Consider the following 18,979-nt stretch of genomic DNA (forward strand, 5'->3'; position numbering starts at 1 on the left):
TAAAGATGCAACCTGCCACCCAACATTACAACTGACCAACACTGCACACCATCCACCCAAAACTGTGTACCAGCATTACAACCTACCAACCTGGATTGGGTGAATTGTCCTAGGAGGAGGGATTAAGCAAATTAGCCTTGGTCCTCTGGAATTTAGAAGAATGAGAAATTATCTCATTGAAATACCAAATTCCCACAGGGCTTGACATGGGGATACAGGGATGACGTTTCCCATGGCTGGAGTGCTTAGAACCTGGGGTCGATTTCAAAATACAGGGTCAGCTACTCAGGACTAAGATAATAAGGAACTATTTCACCCAGATTTACGTTATTAAATGGCAACAGCAAAATAACAGTTCTGTCAGTCTATATATGGAAGCAAGGCAGATGGAGGCGAGAGGTCACCTTTCCCCTCACATTTCTCCTGGAGAAAAGGAACGGGGATGGAGGAGGGATAAGAAAGGGAGGGGATGAAGGCTGGGAAGGGAGGGAGAGGTGAAGCATGCAGAGGAAGGTCAGAAAGGGCTGCAAAGAAGAGGGGAGAAGAGCATTGAACACGAGACAGGAGGAAGGATGGAAAATCAGATGCTACCAGGTAAGAGTCAATCAACACAGAATCATTAAAGAAATAGTGCAATGATACTCACAGACAAACCTCAGTACCATTAGGATTCCGGCTACATCTTCCGCCATTAGCGCAGTATTCTGACTGGATGAAGCAACTCAAACCTGAGGGAGAGAGAAAGAATTAGCAGTTTATAAGTAATGGCTTCCCAGTCTAACCAATGTTCCTGCCTGATAGACTGTCCATCTGATTAGTTGCCAGCTACTTATTGTGCAACTGACACCAGTGTTCAAAAACACCTGTCTGAAGCATTGAAACAAAATTAAAACCTCAGCTAATTATAGTGATGGTACATCAAAGTGACTTATTTTATTGGTCTGAGATCTGGGTAAATATCAACTTTTATTTCAATTGAAGAATGTCACATGTAAATAAATATTTCAAAGATACACTGAACCTCAGTGGGGCACGGGTCCCACACACACTGACTCTCACTGGAGTACGGGTTCCACACACACTGACCCTCAGCGGGGGACGGGTCCCACACACACTGACCCTCACTGGGGGACGGGTCCCACACACACTGACTCTCACTGGAGTACGGGTCCCACACACACTGACTCTCACTGGAGTACGGGTCCCACACACTGACCCTCACTGGGGGACGGGTTCCACACACACTGAGTTAGTGGATAGTTTGAGCTGGGGTTAAAGGAGGGGAATGTGTGAGGGGAGGAGTGGGGTAAAATCACTCTAGTTATTGTTTGAAGTTTTAGAGTGTCCGATTGTCCATTCCGCCGCAAGTGGGGTGTCCCTGGCGATTGCTGAATCTGCCGGAGACTCAGCAGTCTGTGCGTGCAGGCGCCTGTGCTGGGCGGGCTGTGTGTGAAGTACTCGGTACAGCCCTTGAAGAGCTGGGAGTTCAGTAACACAGTCTGTGCCCTGTGCGTGGGAACAGGCAACAGCTGTGGAGCAGGGCTCTGTGTGCGGAACAAAGGCGCGGACAGAGAGCGAGTGAGAGAGGGAGCGAGCAATCAGGGTCGCTCATTGCCACACACTCTCCGCTGCTGCTCAGCGGCCTTCGGCTCTCTGAGGTCTTGGCACAGGTCCTCCTCTGGCTGCTTGCTCTCAGCATCACCAATCACAGCGCAGAACTAACCCCGCGCCGGCGTGTGTCAACTGCACAGATTCTGGGCACTTGAAGTAGAGACAGGTCCCCGGCGAGGCAGCAACACAGAGCCCCTCACTCCAGGGAGGGTATCCGCCGCCCCTCGCTCACACTGTTGCACCTTGCGGAATCACCCTCCCGCAAACGCTGCCAGTGCAAAGTTCACACAGCACCCGGGGTCAGGATTGAACCCTCCATTGTGCTGCCCACTTCACCCTCGTGACCACCAACAGGTCACCCCTCATTTATCTTGGGTGGGGGGGGGGGGGGGGGGTGGCGGTGAATCCCCTCAGTAATGAGAGTGCAACCGGAGAGATTCCTCCTGGCAGTTTTACCCTCCCACAAACGCTGCCAGTGAATCCAATGGGAACTGAGGTGGAATCTCTCCGGTTGCACTCCCATTACTGGGGGGATTCACCCCCCACCCCCCACACAAGATAAACGAGAAGGCTGAGGGGTGACCTGCTGATGGTCATGAAGGTCACTAAGGGACTTGACAGGGTAAAAGATGTTTCCATTTTTGAGGCCACTAACTGGAGCCAGAAATGCGTTTTGGGCGAATCACGTGTGGAAGAAAGCAAGAGAGCGGCACAGTGGAGGGTTCAATCCTGACCCCGGGTGCTGGGTGAAGTTTGCAAATTTTCCCTGTGACAATTTGTGTTTCCCCAATGCTCTGTTTCCCACATCCCAAAAATGTGCGAGTTGGTATCTGAGCAAAGAAAATTGCCACTGGTGCATAGAAAATAGGAATGCAGAAAGAATAAAATAGGATTAGTGTAAAATGAGTGTTGATAGTTTGCGTGGTCCAGGTGAGCCAAAGGGCTTGTATCTGTGCTGTATCTCTCCCTATGATCTATGACTTGTACAGATCAGATTAAAAGGGTCCCCAAATTCTTCACAACTTGGAACTTCAAGCCTGGGCATAAAGTTGCTTCAGTTCAATCCTGGGATGCATTTAATCCATCCCCGACTGCCCTGGGCGATGGTGCTGAGTCAGCTACTTGAACCACTGGTGCTGGGTTTGCAGCGAGTAATTCAGTGGGTGCTCACCCACCTTTGGCCCACCTAGTCCATGCAAACCATTAAGCACTCATTGGACACACTGATCAAACAGAGCCTTGGGGAAATACACATGGTCACAAGGAAAATGTGCAAACTTCACACAGCACCCGAGGTCAGGACTGAACCCTCCACTGTGCTGCCTACTTCCTTTTTACCACACCCTCGTGACCACCAGCAGGTCACCCTCGTTTATCTGGGGGGGGGGGGGAATCCCCTAGTAATGGGAGTGCAACCAGAGAGATTCCACCTCAGTTCCCATTGGATTCATTGGCAGGGTCTGCCAGAGGGTAAAACTGGGGGACTGGAGTCACATACGGGCCTGTATGATGGCAGCTTTCTTTTTCTGCAGGATCTTGGTAAACCAGTTGAGTTTATAACTGCTCACTTTCACTGGTCCCTTTTACCAAGACTGATTCAATTTCTCAAATTTCCCTTGGTGTGTTCCAAGCTTACATTCCGTAAGGTTAACAGACCAGGCCTCTGCCAGAGGTTCAGGGCAAGTGGGGAATGAGCAAGGAATGCCAGCTCTGCAATCATTGCCCATGTCCCCGGAGTGGGTGGACAGAGAAGCAACTGCCCATCAGTCTTTTATCATTCCTCTTATCCCGTTTCCAGCACAAGGGGATTTATGTTTCTCAGTCCAGAGCATCATGAAAATACTCATCCCATCCAGGGCTCTCAATAACAATCAACTGCAAGTCACCTTGGTAAAAGAGTCTTTGATTTTCCTGGGGGAGTGGAGTTTCCACTACTTGTGAAACCTGGTCTATTTTATAATAATCTCCAATGATATACTTCTGTGGTAAATGATGGAGAGATAAGTCCCTTGATAAACACCAGCAACTCGCACATGTCAGCAAGTGTGTCTTTCAATAATGCATGGATGAGTAGAAAACTCTTTGCACTACACTGCGTCTGATTTCCTCAGTCCCTTTCCTCATCTCCACATAACTGCCGTCTTCCATTCCAGACCCACTCACCCACAACCCACCGCCTCGAACTTCCCCCGCTTCTCCCACTTCCCATACTTGTCAACAGCGGCTCACTATCATCTGTTCCTCACTACTTCCCCAAATACTGGTTCACGGACCTTTTCTTTTGCCAGGCCTATAACTCACTTTGTCCCACTACTGTGACGCAAAAGATGGATATAAACACATGCAATTGGTTAGACATGGATGGATAGAAACAGATAGAGAGAGATAGATACACACACACACACAGATACAGATGGACAAAGACATAGAAAGGAGGATGTAGTTACTCTGTGAGAGAGATGAGCAGAGAGAAAGATACAGGGAACAGGCAGAGGCAGATACACAGGCAGAGGCAGATACACAGAGGCAGAGACAGATACACAGAGGCAGACACACAAAGGCAGAGGCAGATACACAGAGGCAGATACACAAAGGCAGAAGCAGATACACAGAGGCAGACACACAGAGGCAGAGGCAGATACACAGAGGCAGATACACAGAGGCAGAGGCAGATACACAGAGGCAGATACACAAAGGCAGATACAGAGGCAGATACACAGGGGCAGAGAGAGATCCACATGGGCAAAGAGAGATACACAGACAAGGAGTCACAGAGAAACGATTAGTTAGATATACCATTATAAACATTCCAGCCATTGTCACTGTATGCCGATCAGACAGTGGCTCTTTGTTCCCTCTCTGACCCAAGGGCACTGAGGCCAAGTCGTGCCCCTTGATGGAATCTGGGTCCTTGCATTAGTGCCGCAAAACGCAACCAGAACCGGCCCTGACAGGATCAGCGAGAGGTGTTACAGCTTTTTGTGACATTTCTGACAACCATTAAACAAGAAGGAGGGAGATAAACAATTTGGACTAAGTAGCCCGCAGCCTAATCAACTGAGAGGAAAGAGTGGGCGAAGAAAGTCCACTGTTTACTGCGGCTGAAAAATCACAGAACTGTGATCTGACAAACGCGCTCTCATCAAACGCAAGGGAAAGTTCCCCCAAAACCCTTTCGATGTCACGTTAAAGGTCTGGTGTGATGCCAGGGAATTGCCAACGCGGGCTGGCAGTGGCGGGTAAAAGTCACCCGCCTGCTACCCGGGACGCTGAACGGCGCTTAACATCAGCGCGGAGGTCGCGCCGGCACAACCTCGGCTCAGCTCCACACGTGACCGCTGGGGCTGCAAAAAATAATAGCGTGCAAAGCAAAACGAAAATCAGTCAGAGGTGGGAGAGGATGTCGTGACACACTCGGACCGTGTGGGAGTAGTAATAATAAAACAGCTAGTCACACAGGAAGGGGGTTGGTCAAAGAAAAATTGGTGGCCAGCGGCGCTGTAAGAAGACACCATAGTGAAGTGTGCGGGCTAAGTCACACAAGTCTGCTTTCAGTAACAGCGGAGGGCAGAGGGCGAAGATAACACAGGGAAGAAGCTGGGCTAACGCAAATTCTTTGGGGGGGGGGGGTGGAACTATCCAAATCTCGCCCCACCACCTCACACATCCCTTTACACAACCAACCTTTATCTAACATCCGATACAACAGCCCAAGCGTGGCATTAACCATCAAAGGCAATACTGAGACAAATGACCAAATGCTTGGAAATCAAAATAACAACTACACATGCTGGAAATCTGAAATCAAAACAGAAAATGCTGGAAAAACTCAGCAGGTCAATCAAGTCCAAGTTTAAAAGAAAAATCACTTCTTAAAAAAATTTCCAGTTGTGATGAAGGGTCCCGGGCCCGAAACGTTGACTGTTTCTCTTCCACAGACGCTGCCTGACCTACTAAGCATTTTCTGTTGTTATTTGGACCAAAAGCTTGATTCGGGGAATCAAAGGGAGGGAAGACAGCGGGGAGATTTGGGGAATTCCTGAGTTTAGGACCTCGTCAGCTGAATGCACGGACGTCGGTGCGTGAAAAGGCGTGAAATTCAGTGGTGCTTGAAGGCTTTGAGGACCAAAATGAGCGCGGCGCAAGGTCTACAGAGGGTGTGACAAGGAAGGACCTTCCAGAGGTAGGGAAACGAGAATGACAATTTACTGGACCAGGAACCAATGAGAACGATTGGTGAAGAGCACCTTGTGTGGGTGTGGATGAGGTGAACAGTTTTGATGAGCTCGGGTTTACAGAGGGTGGCAGATCAATTGTCTGAAGGCCCCGAGATATCTCTGAGTCGTGGTATTAGCGGTGGGGCGGGGGTGGGGGCTGCCCATAACCTGCGGATTATTTGTTGGGGGAGGGATTGGGATCATGACCAATCTGCAGATTGGGGTGGGGGCGGGGTAGGTGGGGGGAGGGAAATTGGGTTACGCTCAAGGTGGTGATGAGGGTTGGGAATTGGGGATGGGGGGGTGGGTTCAGTGGAAGGAGGTTCCCCTGGAGTGGCGACATCAATGGGGCTGGTTGGGGTGGGGGCGCTTCACTCGTGGTCTATGGGTCGCTGCTCCGGGGCTGGGGTTGCTCAGTCTGTAGGGTCCAGGAACTAGATTGGGAAATGGGGGGGTTTGTCTGGGGATCTGGAGGGTGGGGGAATTTCTCCGAGGATCCGAGCTGGAAGTGGCTTCCTTCACTGCGGAATGAGATGCGGTTTTGTGGAGAGTTTACGAGCTAGTGTTCTAGCGGAGAGAGGGGTGTCTCCTGGAATGGGTGGGGTCGGGGTGGTGCTGCAAGAGCTTAAAATACTGAATTTCCATAATTATCCAATCCCCTCCCTGAATCAGAACGTGAGACTACTTGATAAAGAAACAACTTCAGTTGAGAAATGTTTCTCTCCACACGGTCCCCCATCCACACCCTCTCACTCCATTTCTCCATCTCCCCACATCTGTCCCCTACCCCTGCTATCCTGCTTCCATTCTGCACCTCGTTCACAGAACCAAGAGCATCCTCTCTCTCTCTCTCTCTCTCACATACACACATAAAATGAGCCGCAGAGCGGATGTTATAACAAGCGGAAAGAATAAAGAAAACTAAATCGTGAGAAGTATGTTCCTTGGGGAGTTGGGAGAGGGTCAGGCTGAGATTCCCGGTTCCGCAGCAAAAGCCATTCGCTGTGCAATGTGTCCGGGCAACGACTGGGCTTTTCCACTGCCTCTGCTCCTGGGAAGCAACAAGTGGAGGAAGCTCAAAACTTGCCCGAACTCACCTCCCCTTAACCCAAACCGGTATCTGCTTAAACAAAACAAAGTAACTCAGACTCCCTGTTCCCCCAATACTTTCACCTCCAGTTCTGTGGGAAACACACTCGGGAGGCTCCGTTTGATCCGCACACCCACCTGGCACTAGGGCGGGCAGTGATATTAGCCACAGGGTCAGCACCAACATTCCTCCAGTCGAGATTCAAGAGAGATTCCTTTTCCTTCAGTTCTTGTGTTATCCCACCAGTTAACTCTTCAACCAGACCATAAATCCACAGGAGGTCCCCGGTTGGGGAGAAGGGAGTTGAAGGGAAAAAAAAGTTGCAGGCAAATGAAATATCCTTTCTTTTTTGTTTAAATAAAAGTAATCCTGGGCAAGAGTAGAGTTGATTGACGGCGGTGAGGGGGGTTGAAATCACTGATCTTCTGCAGGGTCCCGTCACTGGATTATAGATCCGCTCACAGACCTCAGGCTCTGAACTTTTCTTTCTCAATAACCTGTAGCTGGGGATCTGGTCTTGGCTCTCGGTCCTCAGCTCGTCTCCCCAAAGCGTTAGAGGCTGAACTGAGGTGGGAAGAAAAAGCTTCTCTGTCTCTCCCCCTGGTGGGCGGAGATTTGCTCCGCATTTGCATAAAGCTGTGAAGAAATCTTCGTCGTTCTCCCTCTCTCTCCCGGATCCTCCTTGGGAATGGGCAGTCGGAAGACGCTGGGTAGGCCATCCCGGGACAACCCAATCTCAACTGGGCACTCCCCCTCCCCCCACCACCGCCGACTAACCCTAACACCAACTCGCTGGATGACTGTCGAACTTTTCTTTAAGTACAGACTCAACTTTAAGTTGGATCAAACTAGAGAAAGTTTTCAACCTTAACTAAAACTTATCAACGTTTGTTGAACTCTATTTTCTTGGACCTGCTTATTTCATTTCTGGTACACAATTACTCAGAACAGGTAGGTAAGATTTCATATAACAAATTTAGACCTTTGACCTCGCTGTTTCTGTTAATCACTTTTTGCGAAATCAGAAATGCTACCTATTGAATAATGAAAACATTGCATATGCTCAGACTTCCTGTTGACAATCCTGTGTTTAAGGTTACGTCTTTGGTCTTTATTTCTATACTCCCTTCATAAAGACTACCTGCTCTTTTATAATGGAAACTTGCAATGTAAACATGTCACACCGTAATTCCCCAGCGGAGAAGCAGCGCTTCTACAGCCAGGAGAGTGTCATTACCCAGCGATGATCTTGCATTTAGAATAGCAGTTCCCAGCCTTGGCGTTTTGACTCATCTTGGAGTAGCAAAGATGAAAACAAAATGGAATTACAAAAAGGCTTGACTGCGTCATTATAGTTTGATATTTTTCATCACAGAATAACTGATTCGCCAACAGCATCATTTTGGGGTTCACAATTTTTTTTCTGTGTTTAAATTGGAAATTATTACGAAATAGTGATTTAGACAATGTTTTTCATTACTTCAGGATGTCCTAAAGTGCTTTACAGCCAAATAAGTATTTAAGCATTGTAACAGAGGAAACGCGATGGCCAATTAATACACAGTAAGCTCCCAGAGCAATGTAACGATTTTCAGATGGTGTTTAGTGACATCTGTCCTGACATAACCCCTAAAGCATCAGGAAAAATCATCCCATTCTTCTCAAATTATGACATTTTTATCTAAGGGGGAGATGGGCCATTCAACAGTCCTGACAGTGCAGTACCCTCACAGGAGCACCGGGGAGTGTCAACCCGGATTATGTGCTCAGATCTCTGAAGTGAGACTCAGACTCATGACCTATTGACCCGGAGGTGAAAGTGTAGCTACTGAACCACAGCTGACATCTTCAGACAACTTCTTCGTGGGGACGTAGAAATTCCTTATAGAAACATCAAAACAAGGCCAGTGTGTGACATTACAATGAGGATCGTCGCATTTGCACACAGATCTCGTTCCGCCGCTTACTAAACCCACTTGGGCTGCATTTAGACCTGACTCCCCATCCACAATTTTGTAAGAAACCTGCCTGTCCCTAGAATCTCTCACCTTTCCAACCTTCAAACACCATCCCTTAAAAGTCTTGCAAGAACCACCACAACCCTTGGCCCTCGCTCTGGTGGTCGATAGCTCACAGCTTCTGCCGACTGTTTCACAGAAAGTATCCCGCCTCCACCTAAAGACAGGGAACACGAAGTTTACCGGGAGTTACAACTACCTCTGCTTTATGTCTGAGCCGGTTTTACCAGCACTGCCCTTCAAACGGGCCGGGTTGCAACAACCGTCAGAGCCGTGCGAAACGTCATGGGAACTCTCCCCCTCTCTTTCCTATTTTATCTTTTCCTTTCTCTCTTTCTAATTTTATCGATGTACCCTCTCCTCTTGTTTCTTACCCATCTCTCTGCCCCTTTCTCGACTATTTATCCTTCTCTTTATGGCTGCTCTAGAGCTGTCAGTAATTCTGCCCAGCAGTTTCTTGGTCTGAGATTGATCCCCAGCGTGTTGTACCTTTGCAGCCCACTCAAGCCATCGTACCGGTTGGTGAAACTTGTCCTACTGTGCTTTCTTCAGCTGCTGTGCTCCCTCATGGGCCCAGATTCCCCTCCCAGCACACCGCCCAATTGTTGGAGCAACCTGATACTCCATGTCAGCAGTTGCTCGGCCTGTGCAGGGAGGCACAGGGAGTCCTGTACAGGCTCAGCTTCAACACACACGCATGGCCAATGGATATTCCCCTTGTATAAAAAATGCCCAAAACCTGAAAGTGATTTTTGAACCATTTCTATATGAGAATTGGCCGCTGCATTTCCTTCAGTGAAACAGCAATGACACCTAAAAAGCAGTACTTCGTCCGACAGCAGTGCGGTTGTGAAGGAGCACGTTTCTTGTTTTCCTTCAGAACCGCGCTGAGTTCCACAACCCAACAAGGGAGAGAAAAACCAGCCCAGGTCCCTGCCCAGCGACTCATTAGTTAGAGAGGTGGGACATTAACCAGCGGTTCTGCCCCTGATCTCTGCCAGTGACCTTTGTGGTCGAGCGAGGAATCAGCCGGGACGCTGCTCTTCGCCATGGCAAGTGTGCGCGCCGCAGCCAGGCGGCGAACATTGACACAGTGCAAGCAGTCAAACAACAGCCCCACCCTGCCGTGTAATCAAACTCCAGCAGGAGTCAGCAACCTCAGGAAACAGAGGGAGAGATTATCTTGTTTTAAAAGGCGCTGACTGCAGCGCGGTTATCATGCCCGCACATGTTTCTGGTGGCACCGCGTATCGCTGGAGGGCTTGGTGATTACTGCGAGTTCTTGCAAGTTCAGTTTGTCATCGGGATAATTAGCTCAGGTACATGGGGCCTGCACCTGTGCATGCAGTTATCCAAGAGCAGCACGATGCTGGTTAGGTTGCTGAGCCACTAATCCTACGACTGAGTTCAAAAGCTAAGGTGAGGATTGTGAGAATTTTAATTATTTTTAAAAGAACCTGGGTTGTAGAAAACTAGCTGTTTTTGTCATAATCCAACTAGTTAACTAACTTCACTTCTTTTAAACTGGGGAGGGTGCAAAAATATAAAAGGATATTACCGGGACTGGAGGGCTTGAGTTATAAGGAGAGACTGGATAGGCTGGGGCTTTCTCTCTGGAGTGTAGGAGGCTGAGGGGTGACCTTATAGAGGTTCATAAAATCAGGAGGGGCACAGATAAGGTGAAAAGCCAGTCTTTTCCCCTGGGTATGGGAGTCCAAAACTAGAGGGCATAGGTTGAAAGTGAGAGGGGATAAATTTTAAAGGGACACGAGGGGCAACTTTTTCACACAGAGGGTGATGGATATATGGAAATGAACTGCCAGAGGAAATGGTAGAGGTAAATTAAGAACAGATAAGATATCTTTATTAGTCAAGTGTACATCGAAACAAACAGTGAAATACACCTTTTTGTGTAGAGTGTTCTGGGGGCAGCCCGCAAGTGGCGCCACACTTCCGGCGCCAACATAGCACGCCCACAACTTCCTAACCTGTACGTCTTTGGAATGTGGGAGGAAACCTGAGCAAACCCATGCAGACACGGGTAGAACGTACAAACTCCTTACAGACAGTGGCGGGAATTGAACCCGGGTCACTGGCGCTGTAATAGCGTTACGCTAACTGCTACACTTGGACAGTTACATGGATAGGAAAGGCTTAGAGGGACATGGGCCAAATAGAGGCAAATGGGACTAGCCCTGTTGGGCAATTTGGTCAGCATGGACAAGTTGGGCCAAAGGGCCTGGTTCCGTGTTTAAGGAAGGGGACTTTTTCTTTACCTGTTCAGTTTTCAGGGTGTGGGCATCATTGGCAAGGCCAACATTTATCACCCATTCCTACAAATCCCCAACAGAGTGGACATTTAAGAATGAACCACACTAGTGTGGCTCTGTGATCACATGTGACAGAGTTCTTTCCCTGAAGGGCAGAGTGAACCAGGCAGGTTTCACAACAAATCAGCAATTTCCCGGTTATCATTGGCTTTTAAAATTCCAGGTTATTAACAACATTTAAATTCCCCCTGCAACTATGCTGGGGTTCAAACTCAGACCACTGGACTACTAGTGCAATGATTTAACATCATCCGTACTTGTCTATGTCTTTCTGCCATTCTTATGTGTGACTCCAATCCCAAACCAAGGTGGTTCACTCTTAACTGCCCTCCAAAATCGCTCGGCAAACCAGCTGGTTGCATCAAACCAGTGACAATAGTTGTAGGTGGCCTCCTAAGGCAGTGAGGGACAGGCACTAAATGCCGGCCCCTCCAGCAGCTCCTGTATCTTAGGAATTATCGTTTAGAACTCAGTGCTGGAAGGGGAGTGTGAGTACACTTTACAACATTGCTGTCGGGGCCACAGAAATGAAACTGCACTCCCTGTCCTAGGTGAGGAGGGAGAATAGTAGAGGGATAGAATGTGGGAAGAATTATTTACAGGGAAAATTAGTAGAGATTGGGATTGCTCTGTGAGGTGATGGGCCACAATGGTTTCCTTCTATGCCATAAGAACATATGAACATATAAAATAAAGAGTGGGGTGTAGTTAACTTGTGTTTAAACTCATGTTTAGATTCTTCTAATTTTGACATTGAACACCTCCTCTGCAGACACTTTGATTAACTTCAAAGATGATTAAAGCAATGCTGTTTAACTCTGTTGAAAGCAAAAGCTTTTTAATAATTCTTTAAACAAGGGTGGATCTGTGGATAATTTCGCCGAACTACAGGAAGACTGCCATCAATGGTAAATCTGTAGTGCTGCTGGGATCAAGTTCTTGTCAAAATAAACATTATCTTTGATCAATGTGTTTACATATTACAAAATAAACATCACAAAGCTCTGCAGTTCAAATGAAATAATCTTAAAGTATAATCACTGTTGTAATTTAGGGAAACACAATGGCCAATTTACACACAGCAAGCTCCAATTTTCAGTGTCAGCTAATGATCCAGATCTTCCAGTGGCACGTTTGGTTTGAGAGGAATGTTAGCTCCGTGACAACGAGGGAGATTCAGAGATGGAGGTGAGGGGGGAGTTGAGACTGGGTATAAAGAACTAATGTGTCACATCCAGCAGCACTGGATGTTGTTCCAGTTACTCAGAATTACACGGGGTTCTGAAGAAGCAGGCCATTTGGGCCCTCTGGTATAGGCCAGCAGTTATGCTCCACAAGAACCTCCATCCTCATCTTTCCCTGTCAACAATACTGCAAATTCCTTCCTCCCTCACGTATTGGTCTCTTTTTCCCTTACAGGTTGCCCTCCTATTCTTTGCAACAACTCCACGTGTGTAAGCCTGCATTTCTGAAGCACTTTCTATGAACTGGGGATGCCCCAGACAAGTTACAGCCAATGAATTAGCTTTGAAGTGCAGTCAATGTTACAAGTTAGAAAATTTTTGCACAGCAAGATCTCACAAACACCCATGTAATAATGACCTCGTCATTTTTATTTTGACGTTGCAGAAGGGATAAATATTGGCCAAGACACCAGTAAGAATTCCCCATTTCTTCTAACTTTTCCATCCAATGGCCCTGATGTAGCATCTCGTTCCAAAAGATGGCGCCTCCCATAGTGCATCACTTCCCTAGAGCTGCCCCTCCTACAGCACTGCACTCCCTCAGTGCTGCAGTAGATAATCTGGCTGGATTAGGATTTGTCACAGGAGAGGGGCTTGAAACTAATACCGTCTGACCAAAAGACAAAGGGTTTCCTACCAGGTCAGAGGAAACATTAATTGTGATACTGATAGGCAAAAATTCTAGGCATAATAGGTTCTCAAGAGAAACAGAAAAGGAGGCAGTGTCTGGCAATGCTTCAAGCTTTCTGTGATCTGCACAGAAGGACTGTCCCAACAACAGTTTCAAGCCTCTGGAAGAGGCAAACTATTGTGCCTCAGTGTCACTGACTCAATGGTCTCTCCACTTCAGCCTAAAGACTTGAAGATGACAGGAGGAAATCCCAACTGGTCCCTCAATCCTGCTCAGGCTAATGACCATAGCATCTTAACCAGGCACTTCCAACCTTCTGCCCTGCAGTTGGGACCAATAATGAAAAAATAGTCTTGTAAAATTCTGCTCCAACCCACTCCAGTTATGGAAATCAGCTCAGGAGTTCACACTGACCAAGCTTCTCATTCCATATGACGCAAACATCCCCAGGGGAATTCATTTGTTCCGTTCTGAAGGCCAACAGAGAATTAGTATCCATCACATCAGCCAATTACACTTTCCAGACAAATACTAATCTCTGGGAGTGAACCCCATGCCTCACCACTAAGTCTATCCATCTGAGATGTCTATGCACTTCCAATTCTGGCCTCTATAGGGATAAATGCTGAAGGATAAATGTGCCAGTAGTGCCCAACATCTCTGAAACAAATGAAAAAAGAGTATTCCCAATTTTCCACTATTGATGATCCTCAGCATCCTCAGACACTGAACCCTGAACTCTATAACTTCCCTCCCAAACATTCTTCCTCTATCCTTTTTAAAGTCAAAGTTGAGTTTATTGTCACATGCACAAGTATATGTCTGCACAGGTGCAGGGAAAAACTTACTTGCAGCAGCATCACAGGCACATAGCATCACTACAAAATACACTACAAAACTACAAGTTTGCAGACAACACAAAAATTATGGGCTGTGGCTAGTGAGGAAGGATGCAGCAGGACATAGTTGGGAAATTTGGGCAGAGAAACGGCAATTGGAGTTTAAACTGGACTAGTGTGAGGTGACGCATTTTGGGAGGTCAAGTGCAAGAGGAAAGTATCCAGTAAATGGCAGGAACCATTCGGAACATTGATGTACAGAGGGATAGGGAAAGGTTTTAGAGGTATATGCATCAAACATGGGCAAATTGAACTAGCTCAGTTAGGCAACTTGGTCGGCATAGACGAGTTGGGCTGAAGGGCCTGTTTCCGTGCCATATTACTCTATGACTCTACAGGGGGATCTTGGTGTGCAAGTGCATAGCTCCCTGAAAGTGGCAACACAAGTGGATATGGTGGTAGAGAAGGTGACGGTGTGCTTTCCTTCATCAGTCAGGGCATTGAGTATAAAAGTTGGGAAGTCATGTTGCAGCTGGATAAAACTTTAGTTAGGCCACATTTGGAGTATTGTGTGCAGTTCTGATCGCCTCACTATAGGAAAGGGATGTGGAGACAGTGCAAAAGAGATTTACCAGGACGTTGCCTGGAATGGAGTGTATTAGCTACAAGGAAAGCTTGAATGAACTTGGATTGTTTTCTTTGGAGCATCAGAGGCTGAGGCGGGTGGGGGGGGGGGGCGACCTGATAGAAGTGTATAAAATTATGAGAGGTACAGATAGGGGTAGACACTTAATCTTTTTCTCAGGATGGAAATGTCAAATTAGTAGAAAATCAAATGAGGGCATGGGTTTAAGGTGAGAGGGGGAAAGTTAAAAAGTTTGCGAGGCAAGTTTTTTTTTTACACACAGAGAGTGGGTGCCTGGAACGGGCTGCCAGGGGTTGGGGGTGGTAGAAGCAGACACAATAGCAGTGTATAAGAGGCATTTAGACAGATACATGAACAGGCAGGGAATAGAGGGATATATGCAGGCAGATGGGAGTAGTTAGATTGGCATCATGGTCAGTGCAGACATGGCGAGCTGAAGGGCCTGTTCCTGTGTTGTACTGTTCTATGCTCTATGTTGTTCTTTCACTCTGACCAAGCTTTTGGTCGTTTGTCCTAATGTGAGGCAGCTTCTAATTATAGTGTGATACTGGTCCTGTGAAGCCCCTCAGGATGCTTTACCATGTAAAAAATGTAGTATCAATGCAAGTTTACTCACTCTTGTCCTTTCACCCCTGATTTGGAGATGGGCTGGGACTTTGCTTTAGGCAGGTCTCAATGCATACTGTGTTTTTATTCAGCAAACAATAGCTATTTAAACAAGTCACCACAGCGAACAATCTACAGAGCCTATTTAAACAGAGCCTCTGTGAAGTACAGCAAACACATTTTGACTGGCATTGACTCTAGGTTAAACAATGCCACAGTTTTAAAGTATTTATCCTTGTTTTCATTTCCTCCACAGTCTTGCTATCCTTTTCTCTGTAAAGCCTCGTTCTGATGAAAGGTCATCAACCTGAAACATTAACACTATTTCACTCCCCATAAACACTGCCTGACCTGCTGATTATTTCTAACACACTCTGATATTTTTACATGAATACGATTGATCCCATTTACTCAGGGTATTACGGCAAAAGTCAAATAAATCTCAAATTTTCCTCAAATAAATCTCAGCCATTCTTAAATCAACAGCATTTTTTTTCAGTTACTCACATAGAGTGCTTTTTTTTCTGATAGGTTTTCCGGTCTATTGCCCAACTACTTTAACTGGAATGACTCACCTTTCACAGCACAGGCCTTGACTATCCAGACCAACTTGGCTGGTATCAGCTATCTTGGTGTAATCTGTATGACCACTCTTGATCCTTGGTTTTAGGGAAGAGTTAATCACCTGTGGTTCCCATTCCTGATCAATATCCAATGACAGCCTGCAGTAAAATAGAGTGGTATGGATATTGGTTAAGAATAGGAATGAGCTTATGATTCCTCCTATAGTCGAACAGGCTACTAACAAACCCAGGCAAGTAACTGAGGGTGATGCTAGCACCCACTGGAACATGGCATGATACAATGCTCTTAAACGTTAAACACTAACAATTGTCAGGAGGTGTGCTTGTGGTTGTGTGTTATAGAGTCATAGAAGGATACAGCATAGAAACAGGCCCTTCAGCCCATCGAGTCGACACTGACCATCAACCACCTATTTATACCAATCCTACATTAATCCCATTTTTAATTCTCCCCACATTGTCATCAGCTCCCCCCAGATTCCACCACTCTCCTACACCGGGGGCAATTTCCAGTGGCGAATTAACCTACCAACCTGCAAATCTTTGGGATGTGGGAGGAAACTGGAGCACTCAGAGGAAAAGCACACAGTCAAGGGGAGAATGTGCAAAGTCCACACAAAAAGCACCTGAGGTCACGAACCCTGGACTCTGGAGCTGTGAAGCAGCAGCTCTACTTGCTGCATCACTGTGCTGCCCACTGTGTAGTGCTTGCCTATGATCTGTGCATACGTGAATTTGGGAGTCTTTGGATGTGGATCAGGACAAAATCCTTTCCCTCCATGGTACTTAGAGCTGGTCTCATAATGGCTTGCTTAAATCACCTGCCGATAATTGGCTGCAGAGGCATCACAGCCACATCTCACCCTTCCCTTGCAATATACACACACACCATAACAAGAAACACCAAAGACAAACTCACGAGAGAACCTGGTCTGGTTGTCCCTCATGTCCTGCATATGCTATACCCTGGGATACTCCTTTTCAATCCTGCTTATCTCATTACCTCAGAAGATCCATTAGGGCAGGTGGGTGCTCTTAATTGAGTCCAGTTTCTCATTTGGAATGTCAACCATGGCTCAATGCGTAGCGCGATCTTTCTTCTGAGCCAGAACGGTTTGGGTTTGAGCCCCACTCTAGAAATATGAACCCTAACTTCAGGCTTGCCCTCAGAAGGAAGTACCGAGATTGAGTAGTGGTTTTGGATGTGACAGCTTTCAAATGAGATGTTAGTCCAAAATCCTCTCAGGAGGAGTGAAAGATCCCATGAGAGCAGTGGGGTTGTCCCTAGGCTTCTGGACAATGTATATCCCTCAACCGACATCATGTAAAAGGAGTTCAGGAGCTTTAACTCAATCTTGACCCCTGAACTTTGAACCAAAACACCACCTTGCATCCCAAATTCAACGATTCCAGCTAAAACTCCCTTTCTTCTCACTGTGCTGGACTTACAACCCATGAAATCAAACCACATCTACTCTCTTGGGTATCTTTTACCTCAGTGCCACTTTCACACACTAATTCCACATTCATTGATTCCACTTAATATCCAAAAACTGTTGATCTCTACCTTGAATATTCCCAGTGACTGATTCTCCACAGTCCTGTTGGGTAAAGAATGCAAAAGATTCAGCACGTTGTACATTCAGTACAAAAACATTCTGGGTGAAGAAACTTCTTCTTATCTCTGCCCTGACTGGCTGATCCCTTATTCTGGACTGTGACACTCAGCCTGGGGAGACATGCTGCTACCCGATCAGGCCTTTACATTTTTTTTACATTTCCTTGAGATCGCTCCAAATTTTAGAGAGCATAGGCCCAACTTACTCATCTCTCCCCATTTTCCTGGAATTTTCCATTTCAGGATTCAACTTAGTGAACCCACTTTGGATTCATAGAATTCAACCCACTTTGCACTTCCTTTATCATATAATGAGGTAGGGAGAGCAGGATTGTACACAATATTCCAGATACAGTCTCCCCCAGTCCTTACTAAATTGGAGGTTCTAATTTTGAACTCAAATCCTCTTGCATTATAGGCCTACATACTAGTTGCCTTCCTAACACCTTGCTATACCTACATGTTAACTTTGAGTAATTCATGTACCAGGACGCCAAGTCCTGATGAACACGAGTACCTTACAATCTCTCGCTATTTAAAATATACCCTGCTTTTCTATTTATTCTTTATAATGTGGAAGAATGTGATTAAGGAATAGCTGGCCCCTGAGCACTCAAAGAAGAGAATAAGAACTTGTGATAGTATTGAGAACCTCATGCATAAAGAACACACAGAAGCCCTATGTGAATGTGGAAGCAGCGAACTATCTCACAGACTATCCACCTGCTTGCTCTGTCAGGCACCTCCTCCCATCTATGGGGGAGTCTGCCATCAGTCACCTCAGAACCCATAAAGCTAGACTGGAAGCAAGTCATCAAAATGGGATAGATTCAGAAGAGCTAGTTTAAAAGTGGGCATCCAGGACCTACGGTGGACCATCAGAAGCAGAAAGGGGTACCTAAAAATGAGGTGCCAACTTGGGGAAAGAGCAACATAGCAGGTTAAACAGTTTGCAATTGATGGAGATAAGCAATCTCAGAACCAATAGATCAAATCAAAGCTCTGCATTGAGTTGTGAATGGTGATGGTGGACAATTAAAGATTTTATAGGAGGAGGAGGTTCCAAGGACATCTCCATTTTCAACAATGGCAGGGACCTGTAAGTATCTACAAGGCTGAAGAGTTCTAATGCTCAGCTATGGCTTCCCCCTGAGATTCCCACCATCACAAAGAATAATCTTCAGCCAACTCGATTCACTCCACATGATATCAGGAAACAGCTGAGAGCACTGGATGCAACAAATGCTATGGAACCAAAGAACATCCTTGTCTAAAGACCTGTGCTCAAACTAACCATGCCTCTTAAGAAGTTATTCCATTACAGTTGCAATACTGGCATCCACCCGACAATGTGGAAAATTGTTTAAATATGTATTGTGCACAAAAGGTAGGACAAATTCAGTCAGGCTAAATTCTGCCCAATCAGTGTACTCTCAATTGTCAGCAATGATGGGATGTGTCATTGACAGTGATATCAAGGAGTACATACTCACCATCTGCTCACTGATACCTAGTTTGGGTTTCACCAAGATCCCTGACCTCATC

At 46.6% G+C, this 18,979-nt stretch overlaps 1 protein-coding gene and 1 long non-coding RNA gene across 2 annotated transcripts in view; one reads left to right on the forward strand and one right to left on the reverse strand.

Annotated features, from left to right (window-relative positions):
• Positions 1-7,503, reverse strand: part of LOC127582231 (neurogenic locus notch homolog protein 1-like) — an 81,962-nt gene extending 74,459 nt beyond the window's left edge. The window contains exons 1-2 of the mRNA XM_052037367.1: positions 7,056-7,503; positions 647-728 (exon numbers count right to left, since the gene is read on the reverse strand). Coding sequence (XP_051893327.1) covers positions 647-728; positions 7,056-7,104 — 131 coding nt within the window. The 5' untranslated portion in view covers positions 7,105-7,503. The remainder of the gene's footprint in view (positions 1-646; positions 729-7,055) is intronic.
• LOC127582236 (uncharacterized) overlaps positions 7,500-18,979 on the forward strand; it is a 60,449-nt gene continuing 48,969 nt past the window's right edge. Inside the window, exon 1 of the long non-coding RNA XR_007958086.1 lies at positions 7,500-7,869. This is a non-coding gene — a long non-coding RNA (uncharacterized LOC127582236). The remainder of the gene's footprint in view (positions 7,870-18,979) is intronic.

This window comes from Pristis pectinata, chromosome 23 (assembly GCF_009764475.1).
Source record: "Pristis pectinata isolate sPriPec2 chromosome 23, sPriPec2.1.pri, whole genome shotgun sequence".
In the NCBI taxonomy this organism is placed as follows: Eukaryota; Metazoa; Chordata; class Chondrichthyes; order Rhinopristiformes; family Pristidae; genus Pristis; species Pristis pectinata.